Raw genomic sequence first — 26,063 nt, 5'->3', positions numbered from 1 at the left:
GAGATATCGATTTCAAAACCTCCAGGTACTGTATAGTTTGTTTTGTTTTATTTGCTGTGTGTCCTACATTGCTTCTTTAGGTTCATACTAGTCACTTTGTGCCTGATTTTTTTGAAAAGGTTACCCAAAACTCACAACGCTGAAAATACTGTACAGAGATATTTGAGTTTGAATTCCATATTCAAATAAATAAAAGTTTTCACCAATAGAGAAAAACAACCAGAGCAAACAAACGGAGAGAATGAAAGAGTAAAGAATGAGAGAGGGGAGAGACAACGTTAAAAGTCTCATCTTAAATCTATGACAAGCCTTTCTGACAAGAAAGAAGAGACATTTGTTCCGTATGCTTGCACAGAGGCTTTGCGTGAATCTGTGAAATCCCATGATAACCAGCATAACTGTTATACAAGACAGTAATCCAACACAACATAAATGGTTCTGATCAAAGTCGTTGCGTATTCAATTTGTCTATTAAATGAATATTCCTGGTTGAATACTAGCCAATTCATTCACCTCTTTAGTAAAAAGGTTAATCAAATAAAAAAAAAATACAATCAAGGATATGGTGGAGCCAATATTTAGAGGATTTAAAAGCAGAAATATGAAGCTAAAACATAAATTCTTCTTGTAAAACTTGTGTATTATTTTAACTGTAAAGTCTTCAAGTTGGATATAACATTTTACAGAAAACAAACAATCTGAGAAACACACACAACACACGTGTTAATACACATTATGCATTGTGACTGTTTTAAATGTCAGTATTTATCTTTTCCAGATTGGCCCCATTAGTTTCCATTATAAGTGCTTTACTGTAACCCAGATTTTTAATTGAAACTACTTTTCTTGTAATCAACATTGTGCCGATAAATATGAATTTGTATTGAACCAGGAATATTTCTTTTAAGTCAATGAATGTGATGAAACTTTTAAAGGAACAATGCAGTCTTTTAACACACATATGTTATTTAAAAACTGCAAAACATGTCCTGACTGGTCTGGTCCGACAGATTTGTATGCGCCTGCGCTACAATAAGTAAAATTGGAGCGGGAGTGGAAGGGGGAAAAAAATTAAATGGTCACACACTCACACAGTTTGATGTAGATGGCTTCCTGTGCGGTCAGAGCCACCTACTGCTGAATGAAGGCATGACAACCTAAAGCTCATAAAACAAACAGCCCAATATTCAAGATAAACACTACTGGCTTTCCAATTCAGTGCTTCACATTTATAACACTGTTAATACTGTTCAACTGAAGTAACATATGAGATGAGTGAACACCCACACAGCTCTTTTACAGATGATTTGTTCTGCGCAGGTGTTTTTTTTTTTTTTTTTTTTTTTTTTTTGTGCCAGATCCACACAGACTCTGCAGATTTACAACACTCATAATTCACAAGTTTTTCAGCCCTTGATTGTTCACTCATTCATTTATTCATGCATTTAGCTATCAATATAGGTATGTTTAGCTGCATGTGTTCAGGTCAATGACAAGCAAGAGTGCCCATGAGGAGAAAATATATAGAGTCTATTAAAATTGAAATAAAATAAAAACAGGCCTAAAAATCCAAGTATATATATATATATATATATATATATATATATACACTCAAAAAAGTTGTAATAATTATACCAAATTTATCAGTAAAAATATAGCAAATATGAGGGGCCTTTGAAAATGGTGCAAGAGAAGTCAAAGAAGTTGAGAATCACTCATTTAAAACTTATTTTGAAAATGTATTTAAATTAAAAAAGTATTGTTTTTACCATTATTATAAATGATCATCATTATGTTTTTGGAGGGGAGGGAGGGGGGAGTTAAACCACATGACTTTAAATCCAGAACCACCCTAAAAAAGAAGGAAAAAATTAATAAAACTTACAAAAGATGTGTATTTAATATCTTTATATTTGAATCGCATTTTTAACATTTTGATTTGAATAAATAAAATAGATTTAAAAGGAACGTCACGTCATTGACCCATTTAACACATTTTACCAGGAGAAAATTCCATTAAAATCTGCACAGAAATTACATCTGGACCTGGTGATAGCTAATGCAACCAAATACTGCTTTGAAGAATAAGACAGATGTGAGCACAAAAAACCCAATTAAATTAAAACCTCAGTTCAGCTAAAGGGCTGAAAATCTGTACAAACCTACTACCAACACAGTGGCAATAGTGAGGTAAGAGACAAATTAATGTGGAAAAGCATGGAAAGTATTGATCCGTCTCTCTTGCCCTTTTTTTCTCTTTCTCTTTCCCTCTCTCAATCTGATTGTCCAAGTGGAAAATGTAGTAATGTTTTTGTTTTATATTCTTTTTTGTTTAAAGGTCCACCATGTAACTTTTTGGTTTTCGAAATGTAGGCTATATAATGAGCGAGTACATCATGAATCCATCTTCCAAACTGCGTCTCTGCATTATCCTGAATCACTTCGGTACGCCTATAATATGAGTTTATATTCGGGCTATTTTAAACCGAGCAGGATGCCATTACCGGCGCGACCTGTATAGACATAAACTCCGGCCACAATGTTCTTCCGCAAGACTCATGCAGTTTTGTTTAATAATCGCTAGAGCGCTAAAAGTTACACAGTGTACCTTTAAATTGTCACATTCTGAGAGAGCATCTCTGCCCTCACAGGTATACGTGTTAGTGTCAGGATGATACATTAGTCAGTTCGCTGACATTTCCATGTCTTTAAATTGACACACTCCTCAGAAGAACAGTTCAGTCTCTCAGTTGTCAGCATCTGAAGACCTCGTCTTGTGACCAGTCACATGACATGAATTAATCACAATGCTGGTGCCATGTCAATGACCACGTCCGTCTCCTGGAGCATTACAGCCTCTGAGTGCCGTCTCTTCTGTCCTGAGCTGGCGGTCAACTCCAGTACGTCCAACATAATTCTGTCCAGTCCAATGAAATGAAATGATGACGGAAGTCTTTAAAAGTCTCTTGTAGTTTCTTATTTTCATCATTGCACTGTGATTGTGTCATTTCCTGCTTCATATCTTCGTATTTCGTTATGTGTGTATCAGTGGTGGAGTGCATGTAAGCATATGGGACTGGTTTGAAATGTTTTCTGAGTCACTGTATGCAGATTTTAGTGTACGTGTGCATGTTTTCGAGAATTCAAGAGGAGATGATCTCTTCATTCATGTGCCTCCATCCCTTCTGTGTCTCAACAGCTGGAAGATATTCTGTCAAAGATAGACATGCTTCAGAAGAGCACACATTATAGATGGACATTAATGTCCACAATTCAGTATGGAGGCAGGCATAGCCTTACCTTACCGCACATACCATCTTTACTGCAGTTTTTATTGTCCTTGTCTGTGGCCTCCTCTTCAACCTGAAAAATATATCAATCTTATAATAACACAGAGCAAAAGACAAGCAAACACTAATTTACAATACAAGTACCCACCTCTTTTCTCCATTTGAGCTCACAGAAGACTCTCTCAAAGCACTCGTGCATGTAGTTGAACTGGAAAAGAAAAGGCATCTTTAGTGCACAAGAATAAATGCAAGTTCCAAGATCACATGGACGTACAAGACTCACATAAGGAGTAAAGATTTTGACCCAGCGAGGTTTCTTCTCCCCTCGCGCGTACTCGAAACAGAAAGCCATTCCCTCTTCATCCGTGTCCCATCTCTGCATCTCGGACCATTCGAACGCTATCACCTGATTCTGTAATCGCACAAATGGAAAATCATTAAGCTGTTGAACAGTTTTTTCTTACTTATAAAAGTTAGTTTCTGAGTGGTATCAACAACATGTACTACAGTTAAATTATGACACCTAGCAAGCAATGTTTCACACATTCACCTCTAGAGTGCCATCATCTGTGCACGCATGGAGTTTAAAGTGGTGGATGCTTATCGCTGTGACGACGTGACCTTTCCTCCGTGAGTCACAGGAGCAGTGCGGGAAAGTGATCTCATTGTAACCCTCACATGTCCTCAGAATACCTAAATACTACACAGGAAGATGGTACAGAAGATTAAGATTCATTTTTCACAATCACCTTTCAATTAGGGATGTACTGATATTAAAACTCTTTATTATCAATGTTGAAAACTGTTGTGCTGTCTGATATTTTTGTGGAAACTACCTTATTTTCCGCACTTTAAGGCGCATCGGATTATAAGGCGCACCTTCAACGAATGAGCTATTTTAGAACATTTTTCATATATAGGGCGCACCGGATTATGAGGCGCATAAGATACTGCAGTCAAAGTTCCGTTTAACTGGGTTTGCGTTATGCATCCACTAGATGTGCTAAAGGGAATGTAGCGAGTGCGCGGCGCCGGAGGTGAGGCGTTTATTGGTGTGAGCGCGCTGGGGCGGGCACGTTTACATTCGCAGCCTGACTCCTGAGTATTCAATGTTCGGCGGCTCGTTGACAGCAACAGCTGGCCGTTTTGAATGAGACGACCCGGTTACTGTGAACGGGGAGCGCTTTATGAACATTCTGTGACGCGCGAGCAGCGCCGGGACAGTGTGTCTGTTCGTGTGAGCGCTCGTGAGCGGGAGACACACATAACCTGATTTATACGAGGTTGAACTGGCCGTGTGACAAAGCAGGCATAAGATGGACACAAGCGCGAGTTCGCGGGCAAATTTAATAACACTGAGCGTTGTTAACCAACTGATCCATATATAAGGCGCGCTGTCATTTTTGAGAAGATTAAAGGCTTTTAAGTGCGCCTTATAGTGCGGAAAATTCGGTACGAATAAAAGAACAGCAATTCTGGGGCACACATTATAGATGGACGTTAATGTTAATGAAACTTCATGATATTAAACGTTCGCCATAGAAGCGATATTTGATTTGAGAGCTGGATAATTCAAAATGGAAAAAGGATTCAAGATTCAAAACTTTTTTTGCCTTCCGCAGAAAACATAACAGCACACACACATTTTTCATTTTTGGATGAACGATCCCTTTAACCCCCAGACCAGACTCACCATGGTCATTTTCCTCTGTTCAGAGAGCTTTTGGAGTTGGTAGGATGTCTCTCCCACTTTGATAAATCCCTTTTTCACATCATCCAGAGCCTAAAAGAGAGAGGAAACAAGTAAACACCAGTACAGACTGAAAACGCTTAGACACAAACACACAATTTCTTGAAAAAGTGCACACAAACCTGATGGAAGCAATAGTTGATAGCCAGCTCGTTGTCATTGAGAAGAATCTCTTCCTCTGTGGTGAAGAGCCACTTGCGGAGTGTGAGGCAGGTGCCTGGGATGGCAGATGTGTAGTTCTGAACATACAGCTTGTGTGGAAACTCATTAGGGGCCAGCTTGCGTGCTGAGAGATCGAGAGACAGAAATATAGAGGCAAATAAGCAGTAAGAAACCGGGACAGAGAGAAAGTGTGACAAATGATGAGTCCGAGTAAAAAATCATAGAAGGACTTTATTATGTACTTCATTTATCATTATATATTACTTTACATCATTAATATTATATATTGAGGTATGAAAGTTATATAAAACCAGTCAATAAATATTGAGCTTGATTAGAACACAAGACCCTGCTACTTAAACACATGAGTTGAGACATGCTAGCCAAACATGTTCATTTCAAGTACAGTGATTTTTGACGCATCAAATCATAAAATGTGGATGGGTGTTTTTTTTTTCACACTGGAAAACTGGTGTGCACACCTACACATACATTTTGGTTTCATTAAGTGACTGGATAAGAAGATTAGTAAACAAATAGGCATGAGATAACAAACCCCATACATGCAGATAAGTATGTGTAGGTGTGATGTTGACAAGTGTATTTGATTTATATATATATAAAAAAAAAAAACATCTGGTCTGTTTCTGCTTCAGAATAGAAAGGTAATTAATAAGGTTTAAAATAAATACATTTACATTCTGCAAAATTAGGTCACAATTGTGAGATACAAAGTTAAAATTTAGTACAAAAGTACAATGTATTTCTTATGTAATATGTGAAATTGGTTTCCTTTAAATTCCTAGCTGTATTTGTAGCTGAGGCCTGGAAGAGTTTGGTTAGTGTTGTTCATATCAAGAAGACTGTTTTCAGGGATGAAAATGCAGACGATTTGTCTAATACTTGCTAGAACTGGTAAAGAAAAACCCGACGCCTTTATTACTGTTCGTATCTTTGTGTATCAAGTGCTGAGGAAGCCTCTGGAGCTGGTATTCAGATATGGTAATAGGCATTCCCCCACCCCTGAAAAGCGATTTATACTGGAACGCAATCTTAACCGAACACGATTTCAAAAGATTTAAAAAATCTGAACGAATAGTCACCTTAGTCACTAGTAATACTTAAGACATATAACAGGCATATAACATTGTCATTTAGGAAAAATGATGAAGAGATCTCACCAAAGGAGTGGTTAATGACTTCAAACAGAGCAAAATAACTTGCAGTAATGCTGTCCATCCCAATCTTCATTACTACAGCCTGGGGGGGGGGGGGGGGGGGGGGCAGTGAGAATTAATGAAATGTGTGAATTTAGAAACTGATTTAGATAACTCAAATGAGTTCAATACATTACCTGGTAGACCTGGTCTGTTGTGCAATTCTTTCTCACCCGGACCGTAACTGTAGTTTTGTCTGGCATTGCTATCCTTAGCTCCACATCAGAAACACCATTATAGTTCTAGGAGAAATGAGAGAGGTTCTTAAAAATACAGTCCAAACAGATAGAGCAGCACTAAAGGCTGCTTGTCCATCGTGTGCCTGAGAAACACCCCGACAAGGTACAGATTCACACTCACAGCTGAGCAATGGAACATGCAAATGCGTACACAAACAACGACATCTCTGCCACATTTTCAAATGAAGGAAATTCAAAATTCCTCAACAAATTAAACAGATAAGACAAGATCCATCTGTTTTGAAAAGACATACAGGTCATTTTAAGCCCTGAGCGGACTGTTCAGAAAGTCTTTATTTTAGCTCTCTCTCTCTCTTTTAAACATTGTTCTATTATTGCCTTTAGCTAATGTTTTGGTATTAGAAACGTATAATTGCTGTGATGTCAATCGTGCCACTCATATGAAAGACAGAGGGCGTAAGAAAACTGACTCTCTGACAGGATAGCTGCATGGATGGATGGATAGACTGACAGGCTTGTAGTTTTAGGGTCATTAATGGGGAGAGAAGGAGAAGGATCAATTTACGGGAGTTGTTCTTAAAGGGCATATTGCAGGTTAGAGGACCCAACGAGTCAATGCATAGAAAAACAATGTAGGAACTAGATTTTCTTTAAAATATACATATAAACACGCCACAGAAGCTTCTAGAAAATTTTACTTCCGCGTCTGAAAATGGGCGTGGCGGGCGTGACGCAATGAGCGGGAGAGCGGTCGATTCACACAACAGGAAAACAATGAATCGCAATGACATTTCGGACGCTGAGGAAATACTCGTATGACGGATCAAGCCATAAAGTTATGAGCCTGCTATGCTAAAGAGATCAGGGACAGGCCAGGATAATGTCAGACAGAATGGTCAGAGAAAAATTGACCTGTGATGTGAGGAGAACCAGTGGAGAACAGGACAGGTGCCTTTTAGGTGAGAGACGTACTTATAGTATACACGTTCGCTAACGATATACACTGTGCTCACAATACTGTACAGATTATTATGATCCTATAACAGGCCAGCAGACATTAGTATGTTTAGGGTAGATTTATATACTATTAAATGTATAAAAACTTTACTTGAGTATATTTCTATACTAAAAGCATAGGCTATACTCGGGTAAATTTTTAATACATATTTTTCACCTTGGTTATAACATAAACAGAACATTAAAGGTTTGAGTATTTAAACAACCAATTTTGTTTTTCAATTACAAGTTTTATTTAGGGCATGACATGACTAAGTTACCTATATAACACTATTTGATGCCATTGGTAGTATACGACGATCAATATTCTTGCTTCGGCATACCATGTTGAACTCCATCATATTGCCGGGATGCTAATCATTTGATCTGAAGTGAACGCTACACACGACCGTGTTTTCCGAGCCGAGAGGAGAAATCCCGTCTCTTCACCTGCTCAAACCGCACCAGGAACGAAAGATAGGCTATATAGCACAGTCACTTTTATTGTAATGGAAACTTGTGGACTCGATCTTGAAGTCCTGACAGGCTGGAGTTTTTGCAATCTCCACAAACACAATATTTACCATGACGATGATAAATTAAAATGCAAAAACTAACGAAAGCACACTGACTGACGAGCGCTCTCACTGAACACCAGCCTGCTCTCACTGAGCCGAGGCTGCGGCTCCCTGCTATGACGTCAAATGACGCGACGTTGAAAAAAAAGCCGTTTTTACTAGCAGTCCAAGAAACGCTCACTTTATCTTCTAAATTAGTGTCCTTATGTTGTTTTAAAACATTTTAAATCCTGCATTAACTTTTCATATGGTATTTTCATACAAGGTTATCTATAAATTTCGATTTTTTTTTTTACCTGCAATATGCTCTTTAACATTTATGACTGCAAGGTCCCCACTGTCAAAACCAATACTTGAAGGCCCCTCAAGATATTCTTATACTTCTGTTAAAATGGCAAAGCTATTCCTTTTTTTTTTTTTAATGTCGGTTTTCCTTTTTGTTATCATGGCATGAGCATGGAGCGGATTAGTTCAACGTCAAGCTGATAAAAGTAGCCTATTATTGTAACATTGAAGTGGGAGTTTACATGAGTTTCCAACATGTTGTGTGATGCTTTCTCCTGTGTGTTGAAAGTCTCAGTGTGGCCGGTAGTGAGTGCTCGCTCTTGAGTTCGAGCCTTACAGTCTATGGTTTGAGCATGCACAAGTGCACGAGCGCTGTTGTTGCAATCTGAAACATCACCGCTAGAGGCCACTAAAAACTACATAAAGCACCTTTAACCAGCCCCAGTTTTTTGCAATTCCGTGATCGCTGATTAAGCTTGCATAATTTGCCATTTCACCATAAAATTGATTGCAAAAATTAGATCGATAAGTAGATTGTTTGGTCATTATTGCATCTGCACATTGTAGGTCTTAAAATGACATACATCTAATATCCACCCTGCTGTTGGTGTTGTTAATGTTAAGATGATAATGTTAAGACTGTTTAGATGATTATTTGAGAACTTTTTACTTACATTAGGCAAGTATTTGTTTCACTGTGGATAGCTAAATAGATTTTGGTAATAATCCCACGCTAATACGCCTTATTCACGGCAGCGCCATCTTTGATTTTTAATGAGAATGAAAGCGAGGCTGTGAGGGATAGACATCTGTTCAATGGGCTGTACTGTTATTTAATGTGGTTTCGTTTTGTTCTGCTCATGAAACACTGGAAAAATATCTTTCCAAGAAATTTTAGTTGACAAAAAACTCCTGAAAATATAAGCTGTGGAAAATTGCAAGTAATCTAGGAGTTTTATTCACCTTTTTACAGCGGATGCCATTGGAAACACGGTAAGTCTATCCCTCACAGCCTCACTTTCATACCTGTCATGGCGCTGCTCTGAATAAGGTCTATGGATTATATTATTAAAGATAGATAGTAGGCCTACATCATTAGACTAGTCTAGCTAGCTATATGATTGCCAAACAATTAATATATATGAAGAGTTCAGATGCAAAAGCCTCTAAATGCCATTTGAAATTTTCTTCTTTAATGATGATTTTTATCAAACTTGTATATTTAAGTTCAGTAATTTCACTTAAATAACAATTAATAGGTAATTATCAGTGCCATTTAAGTGAAATTACTGAACTTAAATACACAAGTTTAATAAAAATCATCATTAAAGAAGAAAATTTCAAATGGCATTTAGAGGCTTTTGCATCTGAACTCTTCATATATATATATATATATATATATATATATATATATATATATATATATATATTTGTTCATATTTGTGGAGACTGGGTAAGGACATGCACCACACTAAATATCATAGGTTAAATATGACACTAAAAAACATAGGTTTTAAAAGTTAAAATGTGTCAATATTTGAGAATTTGAATATAAGAGACCTAAATAAACAAGATTTAGGCAATGGGCTTTATGCCCAGCTGCACTACTTCCTGAACTTCAGCCAGCTCCTTGTTTCCTGTCTGCCATTATTGGCCAAATTGATTAATTCAGGTGTGTCTGATTATTGTTGCCATGACAACTGAGGTCAGGCACACCTGGATTAATCAATTTGGCCAATAATGGCAGACAGGAAACACAGAGCTGGCTGAAGTTCAGGAAGTAGTGCAGCTGGGCATAAAGCCCATTTATTTGTCCTTTGTGTGATGTATGGCTATTGGGCATTTAAACAAAATATGGCAAATGTGATATCCTAATCATATATTATTTTTATAACAAATCGCAAATTTTTCACACATTTATTGAAATTACCACCACAAAATTGATAGCCAAAAAAATAAAAAAATAAATGTGAAATCCTGGTGGGACTGTTTTTATTTAAGGTTCACACAACCACTGCTTTAAGCAACACTTTATAATCGACTGATAAAGTACTGTGATTCAATAAACACACTGCATTCAATTCGAAAACAACAGCAACAGAAAAGGGAATTGAGTTGAAGAGTCTATAGTTGAATACATGGTGATGTATGAGAACCTCTCTATCAGTTTGTCCTTTTTGAGAGTCAGGACATGTGTAAACAAAGGCGTGTTTTCCTTGCTTAACTTATCTATCACACTTTGTCTTTGAAGGGTCTTTGTGACTCAGTCACATTCTTTGATCGGTGGCCATCGTCCATGATTCAACTTTTGAGTCAATGAGATTGCAATGCTTTAAGTATGGTCCTTATGTTTTTATGCAGATGTATCAAGATGAAGAAGGTTTTTGCAGGACTACAGATTTGTTAATTCTCTTCAACCTTTTTTTTAACTGACAAAAAGTACAAAGAAAAGTTTTCACTGAACAAAATAATTGTATTTTGGGGGGTGAGTAATTAATGACTTAATTTTCATTTTTGGGTGAACCAACCCTTTAAAGGATCTTCTGGTGGTACTCAAGTCTTTCCATCTCTTCCCGGGCCTATTCGGCAAACAAATTTATAACAACTCAGGGTAATGGTACACAGCAGCCATCTGACAACAAACCAGGGTGGTTTTCATTCACCAGGCGGCTACAGTTGTATTACCATCCCGACAATGGTCCAAACGTTTCACCAACGACTGTTTCCTTAACTTGGGCCAATACAGAGCTGGCTTCGATGAACGTCTTAAAATAAAACGATCGAGCTACCAAGCAACAATTTCTGTTTTACTGTACAACAATTACTGTTTATGCATCAGTAATTCAAGCCAGTGACTAAAATATCAACTTCACATTGTTTCTTTAAGTAGGGTGAAAATAATCTAATTTAAATTGTGAATAAATTATATACAGAAAGCGATCAAAGAACAATCTTTCCACACAGCACGAGTTTATCTGGACAACTCGTTATGAGTCAATGACACACGTTACACAGCACAGCAAACCTCTTAATGCATTTGTGAAAGCATTAGAGAGAGTGCAGAAACTGCGTTGCAATGATAAGATCTTCATACTCGGGATCAACAAACTGTCATCTGCTTGCTCAATGCTCACCATGGCAAAATGTGATGTGATGGGAACAGATTGAAATACTTTAAAAACTTCTCACGATTCGTTAATCTCAATAGCTGTAATTGTAAAAATGTATAATAGTTGCAGTTAAAGTATTTGAGAGAGTTTAACATGTAATATGTTGGACTTTGGGACTTCTAGACTCATTGGATCTGGCTCAGTCCATTTCCTGTCCCACTCATAGGTTAGGTCATACTCTTGGCCTTATCATGACTCGCGGGGTGTGACTGTGTCAACTTGTGAGGTCTTGATCTCTGACCACTCTCTTATATGGTTTGACATCTGTGCTGTTCATCGTCATCGCATCATTACCTCATCTACAGTTGATGACTTTGTTGCTGCTTTCCCTGTTTCCGATTTCGCCTCTGGTGCTGGACTGGCATCGCCTCTATGTCCTGACCTTTTACTCTCCTCTTTCCATACCATCTGCTCTCAGATTATGGACTCCGTTGCGCCCGTCGAGCAAAAGATGACCAAAGGTCCTATAGACCCCTGGCTTAATGATTCAACCTGGGTTGCCAGGCGTCAATGTAGACAGGCTGAACGAAAATGGAAGAAGGATAGATAGGCTGCAGGTGTCACTGGAGATGTTTAGAAAGAGTCTTGTCACCTATCAGAAAGCAGTGAAGGAAGCTAAAGGACAGTACCTTTCTAATCTCATCTATAGCAACAGCCACCATCCTGGAATCCTGTTCAGCACAATTAATTCTGTTATAAATCTCGAATCTGCTGCTTTGAATGATGTATCTGAAAATACATGCAATGCATTCAAAGAATACTTTATAGACAAGGTTTTGTCTGTCATCACACAAGCCCCTGCTGTTGCCTTGTCCACCCGAGTGGTGCAATGTATACTTTAGAACTTTGAGGTTGTTTCTCTTGCGGACCTTAAAAAAGCTGTCCATGAGTTGAAGCCTACCACCTGCATTCTAGATGCTGTTCCCGCTAAGATTTTGAAGGAGGCTAGTGACATCATAGGTCCCTTCCTTGTCCCCTATATAAACACCTGTCTAAGTTTGGGCACTGTGCCCACTGCTGTCAAACACGCCATTGTTAAACCGCTGCACAAGAAAACCAACCTTGATCCCACAATACTATCCAACTTCCGCCCAATATTTCACCTGTCATTTCTGTCCAAGTTAATGGAGAAGCTAGTTTTCTCCCAGCTTCAGTCTCATCTCCAATGACATGACATTGGTGAAAAATTTCAATCTGGTTTCAGATCTAGACAGCACCGAATCGGCACTGCTGAGGGTCCATAATGACATTCTTGGGGCCCTGGACTGTAAAAGCTCTGTGGTTTTGGTGTTACTGGACCTGACCGCTGCATTTGACACCATGGATCATGCAATTCTCAACTCCCGTCTTCAACATGTTGTCGGTCTGCAGGGCGGAGTGCTTAATTGGTTCACTTCATTTCTTACCAAAAGAACTTTTCAGTAATGCTTAATGACTTTTCCTCCTCACCAGCTTCTCTTTCCTCCGGTGTGCCTCAAGGATCCATCCTCGGTCCGATTCTGTTTTTTTTGGAGATGAGTTGACCAAGTGGCAACATGTAAAATCACAACGTTAATTTCCATTTCTATGCTGACGACCTCCAGATTTACCTTCCTGTGATTCTGAGTAATCTGCGCTGGATCCCCTCCACAACTGTCTTCAGGACATCAAACAGTGGCTTTCCCAGAATTTCCTTCATCTGAATGAAGGAAAGACTGAGTACATCCTGTTTAACCTAGACTCACCTAATGGGTCTCTCAGTTTCAATTCTCTAACACCTCAGTTTGCACCCATTGTGCGTAACTTGGGTGTTATTTTAGACAAGAGTATGCAGTACGATGTACAGATCTGTACAGTCGTGAAGGCAAGCTTTTACCAGTTGAGGCTCTTAAGGTAAAACCATTTTTGTCCAGAGCTGACCTTGAAAAGGCCATTCATGCCTTCATCAGCTCGAGGATAGACTATTGCAATGCCCTTTACATTGGACTTAATCACTCCTCAATAGGCTTCAACTGGTACAAAACTCAGCAGCACGTCTCCTTTGTAATGCCTCCAAATGCTCACATATCACCCGAGTCCTCCTTTCGCTCCACTGGCTTCCGGGGCGGTTTAGGGTGGAGTATAAGGTTCTGCTGTTTGTGTTCAAGGCCATCAATGGTATGGCCCCGGCCTACCTCGCAGAACTATTAACGGTCTATCAACCAGTCAGAACCCTGGGCTTCTCTGAATACACCTCTTTGGTGACTCCTAAGTTCAAATATAAGAAGTTTGGAGGTCAGTCATTTCCCATCCAAGGCTCAAGGCTATAGCCTAGAAATCTAGACGCACCCTAGCGGCAGCAAAAATTATTTTGCAGCAAAGTGTGGTCTAGCAACTCTCCATAGACATTTTAGCTGGAAAAACTCAACTCTGGTAGGGCCAATCACATCGTGTATAGAGTCGGCGGGCGGGCTTAACATAATGACGACAGAGTTGAGCCGGTCAGAGCAAGCTCGGACATATTCGGTTTGAAGTCGTTCATCCTCGCACGCGCTGTTACAAAAAAGCTGTGGCGAAACGATCAACTTGTCATTTTTGCCCACTCGTGCTGTGTCGTCGAGTATAAAGGCTTTACTCTGTGTCATATACTCTGATCGGTATAGGTGCACGGACCTCTCCCGAATCATCTCCAGCACCCCGAAGCACCACTACTCCGGCTCCGTTTTCCTCGTAAGCTGATATTAGTATTTAAACATTCTCTATGATATAATTTTTTTTAATGACACACTGTCTCTTTCTCTCTCATACACACAAAAACACACACATACTGTCTCTTTCTCTCTCACACATATGTAGGCTAGTAGTTATAAACTCTTTTGACTTTTAATGATTAGTGTTTTATAAGTTTGTGGGTCATGTAAAAAACCAAAAAAATCCCTTATTTTGGGGATGGATCCTGGGAAATCTCTCTTATTTTCAATGTTGACAGCTGGACTGGATGCGGTAAAAGTTTAATATATCAACTCGCTCCGCTGAGTACGTCACCGGCTTCGTTGCTCTGATTGGCTGTCGCGCTATCCAATTGCGTGCAGAGAGAATTTGAAAGACAACCGTTTATCCCGCCCCTCGGATTGAGCCCTGTCAATGAAGAGTTTCCAGACCTAACATCTTGATGTAGGTCTGGCATGCCAGGCTACCAAGGCTGTGGAACGCACTTTAACCTCACCTATGAAGTATTACTACGTTGAGTACTTTTAAATCGCAGTTGAAAACACATCCATTTAGACAAGCTTTTTTTCGATTCAATTGCTTATGTACACTTAGGTTTTTATATATTGATGTTTTACTGGAAAGCACCTTGTGCACCTTTTGGCTGTTGTAAGGCGCTGTTGTTGTACGCCCCCTTCAAACAGTGTTCAAATCAGAGGCTAAATTCAGGCTAGGAAAAAATGCCTTTTATTTCTAAATTATGACTATTTTGATCTAAAAAACATACTAACATTATAAGGGCAATCCAGGAAACATTACAAAATAATAAAATAACCCCATGTCATGGGACCTTTAAAGTTACAAAGTCTATTGCAATAATATCATTACTGTAATCTGGTACCATGCCAGGCCTAATATAGACAATGCCTTACCTCATCAGACTCCGACAGAAACTCCTGCATGACATCGCTCTCCCCGATTACCCGAACAGAGCATACTGGTGAGATGAAGAGGGAACGGCAGAGAAACACAGAGAAAGAATGTTAGAAACATCTGTAAACAGTTATTTTCTAGATTTTCATCTCACGTCTCCTTCCTGTCTCGTTCCCTATTACCTTTCTCCAAGTATTCCTCCAGCCCTCGTCTGCGAGCATCTAGCTGTTGCTCAGACAGGGAGAAAGGCCATTTCCCTGGCAGCTTGGGAAATGCAAAGTTAGCAAATTCCCTCTTCAGATTCTGATGCAAGATGGCAAACTCTCGATAGCGCTTGGAGCACAACTGCCTGCCTGCCATGTACACGTTGTATACCTGACACACACAAACACACACACAATCCTTTAAAAAATAATACGGTGAAAATAAATCATCAGGGAAAAAAAATACCAGTCATGCGTAACCAGGGACGGAGGATAAAACACTCACAACAAACTTCTCCCCGTTCTGTTCCACATGTTTGTAGGTGGGCACTGAGATGGGCACGGCCTGCTTGTCACTGTAGTCATAGCAGGACTGCGAAGAGCCATCGTCCCCAGGATCAAGACTGTCCGTCTCTGGCTGAGGAACCGACAGAATGGCCAAGACCAACTCTTTCTCTCCTGCTCGGATGAGATCTACCACCTGCTTATGAGTGGCCCCTTCCACATTCACCCCATTTCTGCAGATCGAAAAAGAAGAGAGAAGGATCTGGTTACAGAATTAAGCTGGTACTCTCAGGCAATACCTTATAGCAATGTGACGTTAAATGGTTAATGCTTTAAATCTGGCCTTACCCGCACCTTTTAGAGGGTTAAGGTCAGATCAGATATCTCTTAATCCTGAATTACTACTTAGGTGGAGATCCTGGAGCTCCTATTTTATGGTCTAATCTTTACAGGACTCAACAATAAGGGTGTGAGTTTCGGTTCAGTTGACGGAACTGTTACTTGCCCTTTCAAGCTAGTGCTGTGATGCCACTGAAAGTTAGTTTATGCCTGTATAATATCCAATATCTAGCTTGTTACACATTTTATTTTTGTAAAAATGTATTACTGTTCAAAAGTTTGGGGTCAGTAGTATTAATTAACACTTTTATTAAGCAAGGATACATTTAATTTATTGAAAGTGACAGTTAAGACATTTATGGCTTGTTTCCACCGAATACTAAAGTACTGTTCGGGACGATAAACCCTGATCAAGTGTTAGATGTTGAAGAAGATCCCGTTCTTGCTTCTCGTAAAAAAATAACATTATGTTGCAATGGTATTGTTTCAACTGTATATATATAAATTACGCCTATTTTGTTGTCAATCCCCTAGTAGTATGCGCAAGTGACGATTCTCTGTCAACCAATCATCGTTCTGCAGTGAGTCTAGCTCCACCCTTTAGGTACCGTACTACTGTGCTAGGTACCCCAACAGAAAGATCTCAAACAAAGTAGTAAGGTACAGTATTTTGGTACCATTCACAACTTCTGAAAATTGAAAGAATTATAATTGCATTTCGTACTTCACGTTCACGAGTCCGAGTGAAGCTGATGAAGTAAGACACTGCTGACGTGTTCTGGTGTGTCCGTGTATTTGGGTTCAAATAAATATGGCTGGGTAAAAAAAAAAAAAGTCTTTCTCTGTGTCGAAATCCTTAGACATAAACGAAGCTAAGGCACACCAGATAACACGTCAGCAGCGTCTTACGTCAACACTTAACGCGGATTAACAAAAGAACCGGAAGAGAATACAATGCTGAATAAAGTCGTAGTTTTTGTTATTTTTGGACCAAAATGTATTTTCAATGCTTTAAAAAATTCTAGCCCACTGATATCACATGGACTACTTTGATGATGTTTTATTTCCTTTCTGGACATGGACAGTATACCGTACATACATTTTCAATGGAGGTACAGAAAGCTCTCGGACTAAATCTAAAATATCTTAAACTGTGTTCCGAAGATGAACGGAGGTTTGGAGCGACATGAGGGTGAGTCATTAATGACATAATTGTCATTTTTTGAGTGAACTAACTTTAAAGCTGCAGTAGGGAGTTTTGAGAAAACAATGACTTAGCATGAAAATTTGAACAAGCACAACTTACAGGTCCCACCCCCTTTCTTTCTGCTGCGCTACATACCTCCCTCAACAGCGGAGCCTGCTGTGAACACGCAGGCTAGTAAGCAGGGCCACCTATAGATATCCATAATAAAGGCTAGATGTCTTATGGCGGAGTCTCTAGTTGTGTCCCAATGTGAAGGCTGCATCCTACGAAGGCCATTTTTGAAGGCCGATTGCATCACACCGGCGCGGCGAAGGCTTCCCTGATTCAAAAGCGATGCCACATGCATTACACCATAAAAAAAAGGATACATAAATGGATCCTAAGCGGCCTATCTTACCCTATAAGTCATTGCGCTGGTGACAACAGCATTTTTATTTAAAAAAGAAGGGCGGCCAAGAGTTTGGTGGTGGACAGCAAATTCACATTTAAATGCAAGTATTATGTTTTAATTTACTCACATAGCTAGAACTCATTCGTCACCATTGTGTGGTTTCATTTGTCATGTGGTTTGAGGCAAAACTTGAGCTAATATTAGTTTAATAATTCTTTTAGGGAACAAGGAGATAGTTCAATTTCCTCAATTGCGGTCTGAAAATGGCCAGTGTAAGACAATAACCTATTTGTAATATTTGCACTAGTCTGTCTCACTTGTGCAGCCTACTATAAAAAATATAAATGGCAATGGGGTTTCACTTGTATGTAGTGCTGTCAAATTGTCATTTTATTTTCCTGTCTTAATATTTTTGAAGTGGTTCCCTTTTGTTTTAGGAGAATTCTGGAGAAAATGGACCTGCTGGAGAAGGTGACTATAATATATATATATATATATATATATATATATAGTAAGAAAGTTTGAGAGATCTTTGTTTCAATGCATTGTGTCATTGTTGTTGTTGTTGTTAACCGACATGCTTTATTTGCTCTGCCTTAGGACTGCAAGTGTCCTGGGACAGGTGTGTGAGCGGGAAACCCAATGCTGAAACTCCTCATGGATGAGGTGTTGGAACAGACCCACTCCACCAACCGCCCTGTCCTCATTGCCTCCATCCCTGAGGAGACACCAGGGCCGAGTTCAGGAGTGTGTGACCAAGAAGAGGACGACCCAGCAGCACCAGCAGGAGCATCAGCACCAGAGAAGGCGAGACAGAGAAGACGAGTTTTTGGACTTGATTAGAGAAGACATGAGACTGCCGAGGCGACGAGAGTAGGAAAAGGATGGACAAGCTGTTTTCTCCTCTAATATATTCTTGTTTAACTTTTTTTTTCACTTATTTTTGTTTTTAAATAAAAAAAAAAATTCCGTACATTATTTTTTTATTATTCATTATTTCATTATTTTATGCAACTTTAAATGTGTAAATAAAAGAGAATTCATGGCTCTGGACATTGTTTAGTTTTATAATGGTCTCTGAGTGTTTGCAAGGTCGATACATTTAAACTATATACTTTTGTGTAGTTTAATGTAAAACAATGCGTAGTGTTGCTGTCCTGTGAGGGAAAAAGTTACTTCACATTTGTACGTGAACGAAGTATCTACTTAACGAAGTACGAATTTCCTTACATTTCACCGCTGGTTATTTTGAAAATTAAAGTAACAAAATGTAGGTCTGTATATTAACAAATATAACAATATTAATCAATTGTTGCTAACTACAGCTGCGTCCCATATCAAAGTGCGCATTTGAAGCGCTCGGACCAGTCTAGCCTACGGAGGAACCAGTCTAGCCTACAGAGAATTGTTCTTGTTGCCTAGCAACTGTGACTGACAGCTGCCGATGACGAGCGGGAGTAAGGTTTGCGCTACACTTTTATTATATTCAACTGGGTTTTATATTCAAATAGGGTTGAAAACCTGTGTAAATATGTTCACCCTTGTCCATTTCTGTACATAATAAAAATAATATATGACTAGCCTATATATATATATATATTTATATTTTAACATACATATGTGCTTATGTACGTTTTCTTTTCTTTTCATATTTCATTACATTATTTACACAAGTTAACACCCAATACTTGAACAGTTTAAAGTGTATTCCGGCCATTCAGGACGCAGCCTCTGAATTGGGACGCAGTAAACCAGCTCTGGCCATGGTCTTGGCTAAGCCAGAGAATGTCTAATTGAAGAGAATTGGCACTGGCTGGTTACTTCCGGGTTCTGGACTGGCTGCAGTAACACGTCTCTGTCCATGCGGGGGCGCTCGAGGTCGAGTGCAGAATGAATGGGAGTCAATGGGGTTTCACCCCCAGAAATCCTTTTTTCTCAGGATGTAATTTTCTGTCAAGTAATTTGAAAGTTGCATTCAAAAGGGAGGGTTAAGATAATGCACTCAGCTGAAAATTGCATTTTTAAGTTCACTTATCTGTTCTAAAAATCCGTTAAAAACTGTGATGACGTCACACAATAGCAGAAGAGTGTTCCGGCCAACAACGGCCTAACCTGTAAGAAATCAAAAGGACATAAGTACTCGTTCATTCGACTTTTAGCCTATAATCTATATTGAACTTGCGGAATCAACAATAAAATCTATGTTAATTTAACGACAAGTAGGTGAAAGAGACACATTTAGCCGTTTAGCCCCATAGACTCCCATTCATTCTGCACTCGCCCGTGATCACCTCCAGTGGAATTCTAATAAAACTGCAACCAAGATGATACACAACGGGGCTAATAGGAAGTGCCAAGGCTCTCCGTTAGACGGGCTAATATATATGACTCAGCGGCACCGGGGCTGAAACATCCTCCCCATGTCCTCCAGTAAAATATAAAACAAAACAAAAAAATGTCAATAGCCAATTCTGTCTCCATAGCTGTTTACTCAATTATATCAAATGAATGATCAGGATGGCAAGTGGCAACTGTACTCTCCCACCGTTGCTTGGCACCAGGAGTGGTAATAGGGAACACCTGGTTGCGCAATTAGGAAATCAAACGAAGGCTACATGGTGCGTCCTTCGAAGGACGAATAGGTTGCATCCTTCGCAGTCTGCGGCCTTTGAAGGATGCAGCCTTCACATTGGGACACAGCTTCTATTGTCATCACCGTTGGCCATCTTGTCACAGGCAAGCTTTCTGGAGGGCTCTGTGGTACCTGATTTAAGATGAGTGGTCAGCATGAACACAAATACTCTTAATTTGTTGCAATCTCGACAGATTTACAAACAGTTTGTTTTCTTACAAGCGTTAATAATGTGGCTATAATTTTGGATGATTATTTATTTATACACTTTTTATTCACAAGTATAAGTGTCATAACTACATCTCTGACCTTCATAAAAAACCAAACCTTTTGAAAATCAGTAGAAAATTTACCATTAAAACACAATGTTTTGAGTGAGCGAGCTGCCAGTGACAAGATGGCCACCAGGTGCGGACGTCGACCTCAATTGGCCAGCAGTGCGGAGAAGACATCTAGCCTTTATTATGGATATCTTTGGGGCCACCGTTGACGGCGGATAAACAGTTAAGGCACATTAACTAGTAGGAACATCACCAATATGCTTTACATTGACTAAGGCCGGCCCATACTTAGTTAGTCCTCAAATCATTACGTACTTTGCTAAACAAGTAATGTAACTTTATAACTTTTGCACCCTTACTATAAGTTATAAATAGCTAGTAATTGATTTTAAGTAGGGAGAGAAAAAAAATCTATTTAAATCGTAAATCAGATTTTTTTAGGCCATATCGCCCAGCCCTAGAGCAGGTGCCACTCAAGAAATTGGCAGTTTAGGTTGTTTCTCTGCCATTAGCACATGGACAATCTTGAGTTTAAACGACGCACTGTGCAAGAGAGGGGTGTGATCAGCATGTACACCAGCGTGATTGACACTGCTAAGACATTCCTCCTGGCTCTGATTGGTTGTTTCTGACCGGGAGCGGTGTATTTCTCCAAATGGCAATAAGACCACTGGGAGGAACCAGAGGAGCTTGATTTTTTTCACAGATTATCTGTCTCATATTCTACTGTCAGGACATAATGACAGTTTTAACAAATATGTAAAAAATATATATATATTTTATATAGCTTTAAGAACAAAATCAGCAGATTAGTATGTTTTTCTGAAGGATAATGTGAGGCTGAAGACTTGAGTAATGATGGTGAAGATTCAGCTTTGCCATCATATATTCAAATAGAACAGTTATTTTCCCAATATTTTGAACAAACTAATATTCTGAGGTTTCTTCAAAAAACCTATGTGGTGGAGCCAGGAAAAAAAATTAGCGGGTCAAATAAAAATTGTAACTATTGGCCCAACTGATTATTAGGAAAAAAAATCCTTATATTTGAGCTCTGCTAAAAGTCAGACTTTATTTAAAAACTGAGCAGGTCTTACTCAAAGTCTCATATCTTCTGCCCTGATAACCTGAGTCTGACCTCAAAATCTGTGCTGTGCAAGATGTCATTCTGACTGTAATGCAGATTTCAGAGCAGAAATCATTCAGGACATAAAACAAACCCTGATACCAAAGCGATGTGGTCCAAAGAGAACAGAAAATGTTTAGCAAAAAAAAAAACCCCTAGTAAAACCACTGGAACAAAGTACTTAAAGAGTTCCTCAACAGCAATCACCAGTGCATTGACATTCCCAGTCGTCTGTTTCTCGTAGACACTCAAATACGCTCTCACTCAGCCGCTCAAAGAGCTTCACTGAACGCTCACTCTTCCTCCTTACTGTACATAAAAAAGCGGTAAATATCATGTCGCCACTGAATCATAGTTTTGTACTGCCTACAGTGTGTCCTCACACAATCCCTCTCTTTATGACACAATCATGAGGGTTCTCAACTCTGGGCCTCGAGGTCCACTTTCTAGCAGAGTTAACTCCAGCTCAAATCAAACACACCTGAACTAAAAATCTACAGGCAGGTGAGTTTGATCAAGATGGAGCAAAACTAACATACAACTACAAGATACAAGAGAGTAGGTTAACCTGCTTCCAGACAGCCCAGTTCCAAATGGACTCCTGCTTTCTGAAAACTGAGCCCTCCATTATATGTTTGACATGACATTCAACGTGGTAACTGGGGAGCACAAAAGATTGAGAAATTTTAAGGTCTGGGTATTGATACAGATTTAGAAACCATCCATATGTTTTTCAACTGCACGTAGAAAGTTATTAGGTGTAATATTAAAACATTCGCCAACAGTACATCACCATTACAAATGGAAGTGGAGTTTATAAGATGGATGAGAATTGTTTTGCCTCCATGTCTTAACTTTACACTGGCTGATGCTGAGCTCTGTCACCTTCAACGCCACAGAAACCACTCGTCACCATGGCAACCAATGCCAGCATCAATGAGGTGCCCTGTGAATATTAACATGCAACCGGAACCGCTCCAGTGCAGATTAGACACAATAGACAATACCATCAACAAAAAATAAATTGTAACAAAAAAAACCCCAGACATTTCTCCTAACAGACATCCTCTAATGTAGTCCACAGATAACAAGTCTGCGGTTACATAATCATGCTGCAAATGTTTGAGATCACCACGGTTATAAAAAAAGGATGTGCGGATCACTGAGGAGTGTGCGAATAAAAGCTATTGTTCGCCCAATTGTCCACTGAGATTCATTTCGATTTTGACCCAGTGTTGCTCAGAACAGTGCGCAGTCAAGATGAGAAGGAATGAGAGAGCTTGTCTGTTCACTGTGCTGTATGTGACCTGAATCTGCAATGAAGACAAACGCGACCAAACACAAACCCCCTTTATCTGGTGGAAATGAAGCAGCCATTCACGCAGAGACATACACCGATGCATATGACAGGCAGAGACACTGTGTGCAAAGACAAGTTAAAGGGATGTTTACGAAACAAAAAGCATGTCATCATTTACTCACCCTCATGATGTTCCAAAACTATTACTTACTTTATTCAGAGAAACGTAACATAAGAGGTTAGCCTGAATGTGACAGACTTCATCCACCTTTAATTTTTTCCCCCCCATACAATAAATAAGTCAAAGTGTAGTTCTGGTCTATAAAAAAGTAATACAGCTTTGGAAATACATGAGGGTCAGTGAATGATGACATAATGAAAAATGGGAGACTGCATTGTAAAACCTAACAAAGGCAATTCTGTGACTGTATGCAATTAGATGGCCTTGAAATTGGTTAATAAAGTCAGTTTAATAATAATGTTTGCTAAAAATACGATATGGAATGCTTGCAAATCCTAGATGTTTCAATGACGAGCTCTGATGTGTTTTGAATATGAAATTCTTCACATAACTGTAACCAAGTTGACTATATTTTTTGAGGGAAGCACTATTGCATTTGTATAGCCTACCATATAAGTGCTATAGATTCTGAATATACTGTAGCCAATATTTCGAGACTTCACAGATGTATAACTGCAGTGACATGGTTGGCTAACTTTCAACTACTCAATCCAATATAGCTACATCCCATCAACCCATTTATTAGCCAGGTTAGCAGTTGTACTGGATTGCAGCGTGATTTATCTTATCGGAAACCTTTAAGTGTTTCAAAAACACTGCTTCCTTTCGCTCCTGATATTTTTAAATCCGAATTAGGTCCGTTTCTGTCTAATAAGGGACGGCGGTGGAGGTGGACAGCGCGGTTAAGCGGCTGCTCGCGCTCCTCACACGCGTCCACAGATTATTTACATTATAAACTTACACTTCAAGAATACGGTCCCCTTTTGAGATTCCAGCTCGATCAGCCGCACCGCCCGGTAACACGGCGCTGACGTGCTGCAGCGGGGCGTAAAGTTCGCCGTTGATGCTTCTCAGCTGCCCTCCTTCGCTTACTTGACCGCGGACGTTAAAGCCGTAGCCCGAATCCGACTTGACGATGCGGACCAACCGAGGCCCGGAGATGACTGTGGTCGTGACGAGGCCGCCGGCGCACGTCGCCGAGCTCATGCCGGACCCGTTGCGAGCCGCCGAGTGAAGCATGGAAGGGGCAGCGGAGCGAGTGCCGTCTCCTTCGACAACATCTGCCATCTTTATTTAAAGAAATCCTGCCTCAACAGCGGGTACGGGCGCCGAAGTGCTACATGAGCTTATTGGCTGGCGGAGCGCGTCAGACTCCAGACGGGAAAGACTGACGCCAAACCGCCCCCGTCACGAGACACTGCTGCATTTGCGTGCCTTGAAAGTTACTTCTGTCACGTAACAACAAAGCAGTGCACCATGGGATATGTAGTTTCATTTAACTACATGTTTTGCATAGAATAGATTCCAATTCTATTAATAATTTAAAATACATTTTATGTAGATTATATAAATAATAATATAACAATTTTATTAAATTGAGGAGTCACGTGCCGATTTGGGCGGGGTCTGAGCCGGTGTGGTGAAGAGATGGGTCCCATCCGTCTATGGTCCCATCTTAGTTTAGGACCCAAGCAATCCGATTGGTTCAAAGCTAGTTTTCTGCTTAATCGCTTTAGTGAAAATCACTTTATTATAGAAGACGTTAGAGTCTACGTTATAACGAGTCATTATGTCTTATAATTTATAGCCTATGTTTAAAGTTCTCGACTGAAAAACTAGTAAATGTCGTGACACAATAAAATTTGTATTTTTAAATTTCGCTGCCTTTTCTCTTCTGCTATTGACACAACCTACTATGAAAAACACTATACCTCTGCTTTTATCTTTTATCTTATCTTGCACATTCCGTAGGATTTAGTTAAAACTTGAGTTAAAAAAAATATCCCTTAAGACGGCCACCACAAGATGGAGACATTTTCTTCACATATTGCACGAGTGCAAATATGACAGTGAATGTTAGTGGTAGTTAGTTGCAACTTGTCTGATCCCTGAATTGGGAAACTTGTGCTTTATACTCCAAACGAAGTTTATAAAAAAAAAAGTGACTGTACATATGTGTGCATCTTCCCCTTTAATGGGCTTTATGCACAGCTGCACTAGGCCTACTACCTGAACTTAAACTTAAGCCAGCTCCTTGTTTCCTGTCTGCCATTATTGGCCAAATCGATTAATTCAGGTGTGCCTGACCTCAGTAGTCACGGAAACAATAATCAAACACACTCATCAATTTGGCCAATAATGGCACACAGGAAACAAGGAGCTGGCTTAAGTTCAGGAAGTAGTGCGGCCTGACAGGTTATGATGTTATAGTTTATGTCAAGATGTCATAACAAAGACATCTTAAACAATGTCATATTTGCATTCAAAATGTAATTATAGAGCTGGTAAGTCCCGCCCCTTCCGCTAACCCCGCTGGACCGTCAATGCAAGTGAATGAGAGAAAATAATTATTTTCTAATCCCGTTTGAATTGTGCAATGAACGTGACATATGTTGTCTGTGAATTTGTTATATAATGTTTCGTGTAAAGAATGCTGCAATTTAGCGGGTAGAATTTTCATACGGTTAGACTTTGTGTGAGAGCACTTTGTGGACTACAACTCTTTCGACGTGTTTGATATACATCACCCCCACTAGCACACGGATCCCGCTAAACATGCCTGTGTCTTTGGTGCACTTTACCACCTTCTTTTAGGGGGAGGACAAACTAGTTGAGATGGTGAAAATCGTGATTTGCATAGACATCATATAGGATATCTATGGTGATTTGTGGAGGGTAAATGTGTTATGCGGCAACGTCATATGCGACGTGTGGTCTTTCTCATTATGTCTATTCCACAACTGAGAATCATACAATATACTGTCAAACTCGTTACATGAGAAATTATATAAAAAATTCACAGACAACAT

At 39.5% G+C, this 26,063-nt stretch overlaps 1 protein-coding gene across 2 annotated transcripts; it reads right to left on the bottom strand.

Annotated features, from left to right (window-relative positions):
• Positions 1–1,893: 1,893 nt before the first annotated feature.
• On the bottom strand, positions 1,894–24,463 carry snx27b (sorting nexin 27b). Of its 2 annotated transcripts, none has more exons than XM_039679605.2 (13): positions 23,996–24,463; positions 15,738–15,969; positions 15,431–15,623; positions 15,248–15,312; positions 6,557–6,661; positions 6,384–6,462; positions 5,163–5,326; positions 4,984–5,073; positions 3,841–3,990; positions 3,574–3,702; positions 3,439–3,498; positions 3,301–3,363; positions 1,894–3,211 (listed from the first exon to the last, which is right to left on the bottom strand). In XM_039679605.2, exons 1-13 carry the CDS (start codon positions 24,319–24,321, stop codon positions 3,167–3,169), a joined length of 1,701 nt encoding a protein of 566 aa, XP_039535539.1. In that variant the 5' UTR covers positions 24,322–24,463; the 3' UTR covers positions 1,894–3,166. The 2 variants fall into 2 exon arrangements, with proteins under 2 accessions (XP_039535539.1, XP_039535538.1); XM_039679604.2 differs by having other exon boundaries at positions 3,315–3,363.
• Between the last annotated feature and the right edge of the window lie 1,600 nt (positions 24,464–26,063).

This window comes from Pimephales promelas, chromosome 12, assembly GCF_988280905.1.
Source record: "Pimephales promelas chromosome 12, fPimPro1.hap1.1, whole genome shotgun sequence".
In the NCBI taxonomy this organism is placed as follows: domain Eukaryota; kingdom Metazoa; phylum Chordata; class Actinopteri; order Cypriniformes; family Leuciscidae; genus Pimephales; species Pimephales promelas.
The sequence above is the reverse complement of the archived record's forward strand: the minus strand, read 5'-3'. Positions and strand labels throughout refer to the sequence as shown.